This window comes from Neoarius graeffei, chromosome 24 (assembly GCF_027579695.1).
Source record: "Neoarius graeffei isolate fNeoGra1 chromosome 24, fNeoGra1.pri, whole genome shotgun sequence".
NCBI lineage: Eukaryota > Metazoa > Chordata > Actinopteri > Siluriformes > Ariidae > Neoarius > Neoarius graeffei.
Genome location: NC_083592.1, coordinates 51,812,286 through 51,824,357, shown reverse-complemented (window position 1 = coordinate 51,824,357; position 12,072 = coordinate 51,812,286). Strand labels below are relative to the sequence as shown.

Here is a 12,072-nt window from a genome sequence, read left to right as displayed (position 1 = left end):
CGTCTTTATCCACGAACAAAAAAAAAAAAACCGCAGCGATTTGGGAAACGCCAAAAATCGCACGGCCAAAAAATCGTACGTCCGGTTGTGACCTAGGCTTTAATTGTGATGGCTAAGGTTAGAATAAGGGGCTAGAGAATGCATAGTCAGTGAGTCCCCACAATGATAGAAGAGTGTGTGTGTGTGTGTGTGTGTGTGTTTTGTGAATCATTAGGATCAGAATGTCCTGACAAAAGAGGAAACACACACGTTTGTCTCACTATCCTTGTGAGGACCTTCCACTGACATAATTATTAAACCTAACCTTAAAGGAACAGTCCACCGTACTTCCATAATGAAATATGCTCTTATCTGAATTGAGACGAGCTGCTCCGTACCTCTCCGAGCTTTGCGCGACCTCCCAGTCAGTCAGACGCAGTCAGACGCGCTGTCACTCCTGTTAGCAATGTAGCTAGGCTCAGCATGGCCAATGGTATTTTTTGGGGCTGTAGTTAGATGCGACCAAACTCTTCCGCGTTTTTCCTGTTTACATAGGTTTATATGACCAGTGATATGAAACAAGTTCAGTTAAAAAAATTGAAACGTAGCGATTTTCTATGCTATGGAAAGTCCGCACTATAATGACAGGCGTACTAACACCTTCTGCGCGCTTCGGCAGCGCATTGATACGGAGCTCAGATATCAATGCGCTGCCGAAGCGCGCAGAAGGTGTTAGTACGCCTGTCATTATAGTGCGGACTTTCCATAGCATAGAAAATCGCTACGTTTCAATTTTTTTAACTGAACTTGTTTCATATCACTGGTCATATAAACCTATGTAAACAGGAAAAACGCGGAAGAGTTTGGTCGCATCTAACTACAGCCCCAAAAAATACCATTGGCCATGCTGAGCCTAGCTACATTGCTAACAGGAGTGACAGCGCGTCTGACTGCGTCTGACTGACTGGGAGGTCGCGCAAAGCTCGGAGAGGTACGGAGCAGCTCGTCTCAATTCAGATAAGAGCATATTTCATTATGGAAGTACGGTGGACTGTTCCTTTAACCTCAGTAATGAAAGGGAACATTTTGGCTCTTTTTTTTTCCCTTGGTTTTTGTTTACAAAAAAACACCCCCAAAAAACCAACAACTCCCCCCCCCCCCCCCATACACACACACACACACACACACACACACACACACACACACACACACACACACGTATGTACATGTTTTTTGATACTACTGATGACCTAACGTCGCCATTTCTTGACGGATTTTCACCAAATTTGGCAAGTACTGTAGGTCAGGAGCTGACCCAGAACTTTGCAGATAAAAACAAAATTCATGTACGGCCCCCAGAGAGGTCCCTGGGGGACACAACATCCACCCACCCCCTCCCTCAATGCCTTTCACATTACATTTATCAACACAAACTCTCGACAGATCTTCACTAAACTTGGCACGTAAGTACAAGAGAAAGCCACAATTTGGCGGAACTCAGAAATTCCATATTTGGGCCCCAGGGGGTCCCCAGGGGGTCCCCAGTGGGCTGACGGGTGGTGGATGGTTGGATTGTTGTTTGTCTTGGGTTAACATCACCATTTCTCGACGGATCTTCACCAAATTTGACATGGAAGTCTAGGGGCAACCCAGAATTTTGCAAAACCCGAGCAACGCCGGGTAACCTGCTAGTCAGATATATTCCATTCAGCTAGCATGATATTGAACGAGTCGAAGATGAGTAGCTGAATGGAATATATATATGATATACTACGATAAAAAGCCAGCCAATATTAATATTATAATTATTATCCATACACATTCCTTTCGGGTGTTCAACGTGTCTTTGTCTTTCAAAATTCTCTCAAAATCTTCTGTATTTAATGAAGCAAACCTTGCAGCCATGTTTGTTTACAAATTGTCCCAGTCGCTCACTAGCATGCAAGTTTTACGTCTCAGACGTGCGATGTCATGTTGTCTTGACAACCATGCAATATCGTAAACCATATTCAATGCTCATTCTCCATTGGGTAGAGTGACGTAGGATAAGCGATATGCTAACAATATTGCATGCTATCAAACCAAATGAATGAAACCCGCTAAAAGGGAATAGAACACGTGTTATTATCCCATCGAAAAAGTGTCCTGTATGTATAATAATTCCGGATATTTCACTCTGACAACGTCACGCTCAGTGTTTTCCCGCTGACTAGATGCGCGTTGTCAAAATGGCGAACCGGTTCAAAATTAAAATTCTTTTAATTAACTTGTGTGTTTTTTTGTGTGTGGATGTGTCCATATAATATAAAGAACATTACACGGTGGCACAAAGATATGAAGTTTATCTTCCTGTGTTGAAAATATTTTCACTCGTTCGCTTCCCTCGTGCATGATATAGACCACATTCACCACTCGAAGATAAACTTCATATCTTCTTCTTCTCCATGCTCTCACGGAAGGCAGTCGCATTTCTCTGCTCTCCTCTCCTCTCCTTTTTTCCTGCTTGTGCTCTTTGTTTCGTCTCGTCTGCCTATACTTTTTTTTTGAGAGACTCTCTCCGCATTGAATTCCTAAACTAAAAAAGATTGGATTTGATAAACTGGTCTCCTAACGAAATTGACACAGTTTTTGGGTTCAGGGGAACCCACCTGTCCTGCCGGAACGTCTGTGGAGGACATTGGAGATATCTACCTATTCGGAACCATGATTACCAGACTTTTGCTGATTGGATTAGGCATTGCCCTGGTATATAGAGGAAATCAGACAACGGTGACAGCTGTTCAAAGCCCCACAAAGCTGCCCGATATGATTGAAGCGGTGGGCAAAGCTGTCGGCACTCAGACTGTGGCTATAGAACTTGAACCACAACATGGTTGTCATCTTGGAGACGCTTTCGGCTTTGCAAGGAATAAGTATTTCGGAGACCAAATGGAATTGAATTGAACAGAAATGGACAGATATGGACGAGTGGTGTGAACGTGTAAAGACTGCGTCTGTTCAAAAGACCAAACAATCTCTATCTTATCGACATTTGGCTCCCTGAACAGCACCGGCCTCGATCAAGGCCGTTGCTGGGGCAACATTTCCCCCAGAAGGTCACTGCTGGGAGACACTCTCGCATTCTTCGCATTCCTTCCCCAATTTTCTGCGGTCGCCGTTTTTTACCCCCAGTGTGACAAGCGGGTGTGTGACCAGCGCCGCTTGCATGGCTGCAGGAGCGGACGGCTGCTTGCTTGCGCTGGGTTACCTCTACCTCTATCCCTCCCCTCCTACCCCCTTCCCCCCCACCCCTGATTGCCCCCTCCTTCCCCCCTTTCCCCCCCTCAAGTCCCATGTTTTAAAGTGTACTTGTGTTATTGTGTGCTTGTGCGGAGGTTTTTAAATGCTCCCACACTGTACTCCTGATAGGAGCATAGTGGGGGGTGTTCTTTTTTCCTCATCTTTCCTCATGTTACTACTGTGTTTCTTTTTCTTTTATCCCTGTCTTCCTGTCCTGTTCCCCGTCTGTAAGGACAGGTTGATGGTCAGTTTCACTGGTAACAGTGACAATAAAGGGTTCATTCATTCATCTTCGTGCCACTGTGTAATATCCTCTGTACTGAAATGCCACGTTGTGTGAGTGCCTTATACATGATGATGTTCATTAATTTTTCCAATACTGTTAAGAAACCTTCAGTCTTTCGAGTAATTTTTATCTAAATAATGTGGAACCAATGTCAATATTTAAACGATTCCTCTTTCCAGCACTGTATAAAACTGAACTCTCAATGATCAACAGCATTATTTCTATCAGAATTTTTTTATTCGATGGAGTATTTCCTTTATTTTGCCCTTCTAATCCACAATGGCATGATCACAGCAATAGATAAAACACTCAGAGTCTGATAGAGGGCTCTTCTGGATATTGTGGCTGTGTGTGATATCAGTATCAGGCTGCGTTCACGTTGCACTGTAAGAAAACTTGACACCCACTGGGTAAACTCAGTAATCGTCCAATGTAGTTCCACGACGATATCTCTGTGGTTTAACATGTTGTAAAGTGTCTCACACTCACTCACTAACATGGTTAATTTTCCCAACAGCACTCTGCTCTCATCTCACTGGGGTTCGTTTACTCCTGAGTGGGTTTTTAAAGCTTTTCTGAAAATGTGGATTTTTTTTTTCAAATTTTGAAAGCTTTCTGCACCGAAACATGGAAGGAAGGAAATAAGTTTTAATTTTAGATTTAATTTCCCTCTTAGCATTTTTCGCACTTTTCTGAAACTGCTGCAACTTTTTAAAAGGTTTCTGCTGTGCAAAAATAAACAATTATTAGCAGATGGATGGATAAATAAAAGGTTAATTCTGAGATTTAAAGCTAGACTGCCTTTCAGATTTTTCAAGTGTAGATCATAAAAAGAATTTTCCCCAACACACAATTATTTTTGTTCAGTGGACCGAAAGCTACTGAATTTGAATCACAGACTTCCAGTTTTATTAGGCTTTTTTTAAAAATAGAGTAATTAATGGATTTAAGGCCATGTAGCCCGTACATGCTTTGAAGCAGAACTGAAGGCAAAATTTTTAGCATCAAAATTCTATTTCTCATTTTATTAAATATCGGAATGCATTTTTGATCGCTATTTTGTCGCTGCTATAGCAAGTTATGAGTGTTTGAAATACGCTCTGTAATATATCAGTCCATATGTCAAAGCAATGGCTGTAAACGAGATTCGTTGAGACCTGTGCGAGACATCGTAGGACGGAAGTAAAACGTACAGCGCAAATCAAAGTGACCGACATCTGCCAACATCGTCAAAAGACGCGCGCGCGCGGCCTCTTTCGAATGCTGACGTGATCAAGCCGGAAGTTTTGTTTGTTTTGATAGCAATCAGGAAAGTTTGAAAAAAGTCGGCAGTAATCGTCATTTAAACTCGTTTTTGTGCAATATTTCATTTGGAAAACAGTTTTCAAAATGGCGGCACTGACACCTGGCTGACGCTTCACGTTTCGAAGTCTCGCACAAGTCTCGTGAAGATCGCGCGGATAAGCGACGCCTGCCGTGGACCAAACGAACTAAATTCAACACGGCTAAAAACCGAATAGGCCGATAAGTATAATATTTAATTGCAATTAGTTGCCAATACGAGTCACGATATAAGGTTACTAAAACCGAAAATGTAATTGAATAACACGTTAATTAAGAAATAAAGCAAGTTTAAAAATGACTTGAAAGTACTGAGCGAGGCCCTCTGGGCCGAGGTCAGTATTCAAGGCCGAGGTGACGGTATTTCACCATACGGACCGACCTTAAGCTGGTAAATAATGTATTTATTTTTTTCTTTACCAAATTCTAAACAGAAAACGAGAGCGCCCGAAAGAAATGCTGGCAAAAATTTATAAGATCTTTGATAATCGTATAAATAAATCTTATATTAAAAAAAAAAAAAAGAAAAATGTTGACAAAAAATGCTACTATATTTGTTGTTGTTGTTGTGAACGAGTGAGTCGCCAGAGGTCCGTAACCGGGGTCCGTAACTGGGGTCCGTATTGTAGGATACGGACCTGCTCACCAGCCAATCAGAGCACAGGATTTGATGGAAACCGGACCGCGAAAAAAATAAGTTATTTTATTTTTTTCGCAGTCCAAATCCTGCGCTCTGATTGGCTGGCGAGTGGGTCCATATCCTACAATACGGACCCCAGTTACGGAGCCCGGTTACGGACCTCTGGCGACTCGCTCGTTCACAACAACAACAAACAACATTGTAGCATTTTTGTCAACATTTTTCTTTTTTTTATAAGATTTATTTATACGATTATCAAAGATCTTATAAATTTTTGCCAGCATTTCTCAGGAGAATAGCATTAATTTTACAGCATGGATAGCGATAACGACAGTGTTCACAGTGAAAGCGAGTTTTACTACCCTGAAGAAGAAGAAATAAAAGAAAACATTTCAGGAGAAAGCTAAAATCTGTAATTTGCTAACGCCGAGCAAAAACATGGCTGAATCCTGAATGACTCCTATTTGTATAAATAGGGGACTACATAGGCGGCAAAATGTAGTTTTTTTCCTGCCATGGAAGTGCACTTGTATACCGAGGAGGAAGCCATTTGCATTACAGCCGTGAATGAGGATTCAAAATGGCGGCTCGGCTCGGTTTTCCCTTTCGGGCGCTCTCGTTTTCTGTTAGAATTTGGTAAAGAAAAGAAATATATGTTATTTACCAGCTTAAGGTCTGTCCGTATGGTGAAATACCGTGACCTCGGCCTTGAATACTGACCTCGGCCCAGAGGGCCTCGCTCAGTGCTTTCAAGACCTCGGTCACGGTATTTCACCATACGGACCTTCCAGCTGCTAAATAATATATATGTTACTCCATCCTTTACAAATGTGGGTAAATAATTTATTATTATTGGTTATTAAGAAAATGAAATGGGTCTTATTTTTATTTTAAGTTTAACAAAAGGAATATTTAAGTTGATAAAGAATAGGGAAACGAGACAGTCAATGACTTAAGAAATAAAGCAAACTAAAAATGACTTCAGTTCTCCTTTAATCACACTGTTATAAACATGTATAACTTAATATGCAAGCTAAATCTTTCTCATGAGTAAAATAGCATATCTTATCCATTTTGAGCATATTTTCTTTATGAAAATTCAATTTAATTTTACATTTTTATTCAGAGAAAATAGCATATAAAAATCCATCCATATCACTACAGTGCGGTGGCCGCTCTGACGGCTTCAGCCATCAAAGTCTCTTGGGAACATTACAGTAGTGGTTTCCCATTGCCTTCTACTGCATTATTATAGAGGTTTTCTCCTCTCAACCATTCACACTCACATTCACACCTACGCTCAATTTAGCCCATGTTTACATTAGACCGTATCAGCGGATCATCAGATTAACGTTTTTAAAACGATTAGCGTGCACACAGCAACACCAATACACGATTCGCGTGCACATAGCAACGCCAATACACGGATACGCTCGGCTCCGCAGGCATCCTGAGCTCCAAATCACTCCGCCCTGAACAGCGAGTGCCCTCTGGAGGGTGCGCACTCCGGCCCTGCGCAGCTCACAGAGCGCGCGAGTGTAGCGCACGAGCAGTGATTCGGGACTGAGCCGCTGTGTGTGTGATCCCAGCGCAGATCACTTACCACTTGCAAGTGGAAGGATGGCAAGCCTAAAGACAATCATAACTACACAATGGGCAGTATTTGCATCAGTATTTGCAGTATTTTCATACTTTTATACTCTTTAATGAAAGGTGATACAAGGCAGAAGTCCGCGCCGTTTTTCAGCAGTCGCGTCACATGACCAACGCCAGCGAATCAGGAAGGTGGATGTCACAGTGACGTTGTCCAATGACGACGCCAGCTAGAGCTCAGCACAGCGTATCCGCGTATTCTCAATGTTTACACAGCACCGGACCAGACACGATCTGGATTGAATACGTGGACCCTGGCGGATTCCCGTTTCCCGGCGTTTCCAGGCGGTTTAATGTAAACGGACAGTGCATCCGCGAAGAAAACGAGATAGATACGGTCTAATGTAAACTTGGCCTTAGAGTCACCAGTTAACCTAACCTGCATGTCTTTGGACTGGGGGAAACCGGAGCACCCGGAGGAAACCCACGCGGACACGGGGAGAACATGCAAACTCCACACAGAAAGGCCCTCGCCGGCCACGGGGCTCGAACCCGGACCTTCTTGCTGTGAGGCGACAGCGCTAACCACTACACCACCGTGCCGCCCAGTATAAAAAAAAATAGAAAATATTCAATTTAAAGAATAAAAGAAATCCACTTATTATTCCGTTTATCACATTGTATCTGTGATGCACACTTCTGTATATATGTGCCAAGGTTCATTTTCAGTTTCTGGGATTTTTTTTTTCCTTTTTCAATCCAAATTGGCTGCAGTTATTGAGAACAATTAGCAGATTAAAAATAAAATATCAATCCCCTTGACTTCTTTCACACAAGTACTCCTTGTAAACAAGAATAAGGGCTCTTCATTTAGGATCTTCATAAATCAGGAACCTGACGTGAACACATCATTACAATGGTAATACTCAAAACAGATACTTTAGTAAGCTTACCATCACCTTATTCAGACCATATGAGGAGACATACTCACCGGGGTTTTCTTTTTCTGATGCGGACACACATGATCTGACAAAAGAAAGACAAAGAAAGAAAATAAATATTGATGCAAATTAATTATTTAATTAATTTTGGGGGAAAAAAATCTAATTGTCTTGCTAGTTCTGAAACGACAGTATGAGAAGAAATGATAATAGCACAAAACGTCAGGATAAAGCGACTGTACGGTGAGTTTTGGTGTTAATAATGGCCCATAATTAACTTGTGTAAAGACCGAGAAACACTAATTGGTACTCTGGCAATCTGACTCCCACTGCGCTGAACGATCAGTGCAGCCATTTCCATTTCATGGAGCTGATGGACTTCGTTCCAAAAATGAACGTAGCACATTTTCCCTGACACTCACCGCCGAAATGTTCCAGTAAGTTTTGACAACACCGCTTATTATTATTATTATTATTATTATTGAGCCAATCAGGCCTGTCAGATGCTCTGATGTCTATATTCTGCTGTCTGAAGATCTCACACTGATCAGTGGTTTTGGGTCGATATCAAAAAACGAATTCTCGTACTATCTTTTGAGAAAATATTTGTACAAATAGATCAGGTCACCCCCTGCCTCACAAAACACCCCGCTTCCCTTATGGGTAATTCGTTCTGAAGCAGGGTTGTCATGGTAACCTGTTTCTCACCTGTATGATCACGCTGGTTTTCTATTTCTTCCTGCGCCGCTCTCATTCACGTCCCATTTCAAAATCTGCGCCTGAGCATAAATCACTGTATCTAAGCTTCCTACATTCAAACAAGCCTAAAAGTTAAAAACTTTAAAAGTCTACAATCATATTATCGCATCATTCCCAACTGATCATCGTTGGTTGAACGACTCGACCAAAGCAGAACGAACAGAAGACGACTTCGGGCATGAAGTGTACGTCTGTACGTACGTTTATCACTTTATAGTTACATTCAGTGTCGTGAACCGTCTGTAAAACAGATTACTTCCTGTTATCATTTGCATTATAGCAGCGATAAACACTCGTTCACTCATCAAGCCTTGCTTTTCTTCTCTCTTTTGAAGTTAATAAAAGCAATAAACCTTGGCTGACTGTTATAAAGGTCTGACACTGGAGACTCCTTGCGTAAATGCTAAATAAACATGCCCTTGCTGTCTCTGTATGTTGTACATGTTAAAAATTCACTGTATGTGTTTTTATTTGTTGAATAACAACAGGCTTTCGTCTAAACCGGGGAACAGGGGCGCTGCGCCCTCTTACTCTCGGAGTGCGCCCCCTTACTGAAATGCCGATCGAACCCCAAGTCACACTAAGGCCATGCGCTTATATGCTACTGCACAACATGCAATCTTTCTCAAAACGATCTTTTCTCCGTGAAAACATCCCAGCAACACCACGTGACAATGTGTCTGATCATCAAATACATTATAATTACTCCAAAAATATTCCAATCATAGTAGATACACCGCCAGACGGTGCAAAAACAATCCGAATTGGCGTTTTCCAGACTGAGGCGCCATGTCGTTTACTTGTCGCGGCTGCTCTCGCGAGATTTGACATGGGTTGCATACAAGGTCAGCTGACTTGTAGAGCGAGAGTTCTCGAGACTGAATGACCTTTCACCCACCGGCGCGGGAGCTTTTGACAGAAGTAGTTCGCGAGTTGTTTTTGTTGACACTTGGGCATTTAAAGATGTCATCCCGCGGCACGAAACGGAAGAAAGCCAAAGACTGTCCGGGGCAGAAGAAGATTACTTTTCTTTTTCAATGTTGACAATTTCCCTCTCAGATAGCCTCAGAATGTCCCATTGTAGCCTCAATTTTTCAAAGGCTTCACACGGCGGAGGGGGGACGGACAACCGGCACCATCTCCCCCCGCCATGGTGAGTGCCCTCATACTAAATTTTTCTAGAAAAACCCCTGAACAACATGTTTTTTAAATTCTTTTAGTATTAGCATACTTATTATTAGGTACGCTGTTACTATAGAAACGATACACATTCTAACATTATATAAATCTGAAAAAAATGAATCAACAGCTTCTAAATAATCAGACTCGAGAATTCGACAGTGCTGTGGTAAACATCTTAAAAACAAACATAGGTAATAGATATGTTATGATATATTGTGTGATGGTAAATCGCAATAGAAATTTATGACAATTTGAATCAATGGGGAAAAAAAAGGCCTCAATGAGGCTGTAGCTCATACCGGACGCTGTCGTCGTTGTTGTGTGTGAATTTGAAATCTGATGAATCCTGTAAGAGGAGGAGTGAATTTTGTGAAATTGCATATGACCCCTGTGTAGCTTCATCCATCGAATGTGGCGCCACCTGGTGAGCAATTCTTGTTGGAAAATGTCTTTAGAGTCTTCTGGGTGAATTCCAGTGAAAACATCCCAGCAGTTTACGAACAGTAGTGTTTAATGTGACAAGTCACCCAAAAACTTCAGACGCCCTTAAAATCGTAAATATGACAGGTGGCGCCACCATCTGGACAACTTTTATACACACCCACCTGGGGAACATTGTATGTGAGTTTGATTGAAATCCGATCAATCCTGTAGGAGGAGTAGTGATTTATGTAAATTGTGGATGGACTACGACGGACGGATGACGACGGACAGCATGGTCTGTGGCCGGGTGACCTAAAAATGAATTGCAATTATCATCAGGCTGTGTAATCTTAGTTATTCCGAGTTGTAACTGCATTGTTTAGGGAGCAGAGGGTGCAATAATGTACAATCGTGGGAATGCACATGACTTCACCATAGGTGGAAGTAACACAGCTCTAATACTGCAAAATGCACAAAAAAAAACAGATTGAAAATGGGAAATAGCTGTTGTGTGATTTACTGTACAAATCTCTCTTTTTACAGACTGCTGTTAGATAAAGGAAAGAGAATCAAATGGAGGAAGTACAAATGTTCTTAAAGTTTTTCAAGGAAAGATCTATTTGTTATGAACTTTCATTTTTTAAAGGAGAACTGAAGGCAAATTTTTTATTCTCAAAACTCTATTTCTCTCATTTTATTAAATATAGGAATTAGGGCTGTAACGATATGCATATCGAAATCGAAATCGCGATACGCAGAGCCACGATCCGTATCGCGATACAAGAAGGCAGAATCGCGGTACACCCTTTCAAACTTCTCCTCAGCCCAAAAACAGAGGCGCTTCCAAACTTCAATTTATGAATACTTTACTTTTTATTTAAATTACATTTTAAACTTACTTAAATTACTTTTATTTTTTTATATCTATTAGTAAGTCGTTTTTTTCGCCGACATGCGACAATCTTCTGCGAGTCACGCAACGTCCACACTCGCCACTGGCAGAGCATTCATTTCTTTTAAGCGGTCGCCATTCTGGTTGCGACGCGGGGAGCGAATCTGTAAACAAGCAGCTCATTGGCTGGCTAGGTGTGCCACAAGCCAATCACAATCACTTGACCAGAAAGGCATGCAGTGTTGCCAGATTGGGCGGGTTTAGGTGCTTTTTGGCTGGTTTTGAACATATTTTGGGGTGGAAAACGTTAGCAATATCTGGCAACACTGAAGGCATGTCTGCTTGGGCGGAAGCCTTCTGCGGCAGTTACATTTTGACACGTGAGCAATGTTTCACCATAAAAATTCCGTAATTTCCATCTGTTTTCCGCGATCACAGAAAATCATTGGCCCTATGAGAGTGAGACAGTGAGAGAGCCACCCCAAAAAAAAAATCTTAACGGATTTACACGATTTGGAAAAATTACTTTTTCAGAACCGAAAAAAACAGAGCTTCCGGCTCAACAGTATTATTTTGAGAAATAAAACAATCTTTGGCTATACATTTGTTCATTTTTGCATACATATTACTCATTCTCTGCAGTGGTCTGAATTATTTGTTATTAAATAGTTAATGTAAGTAAGTAAATGTTAATAAGTCAAATTTACTACTTTAAAAAAACATTTTAAAAAAATCGTGGGCGTATCGAATCGTGGGT

The 12,072-nt window shown here is 41.5% G+C and overlaps 1 protein-coding gene across 1 annotated transcript in view; it reads right to left on the bottom strand.

Annotated features, from left to right (window-relative positions):
* prodhb (proline dehydrogenase (oxidase) 1b) overlaps positions 1 to 12,072 on the bottom strand; it is a 139,002-nt gene that overhangs the window by 55,055 nt on the left and 71,875 nt on the right. The window contains exon 3 of the mRNA XM_060907456.1: positions 8,110 to 8,144. Coding sequence (XP_060763439.1) covers positions 8,110 to 8,144 — 35 coding nt within the window. The remainder of the gene's footprint in view (positions 1 to 8,109; positions 8,145 to 12,072) is intronic.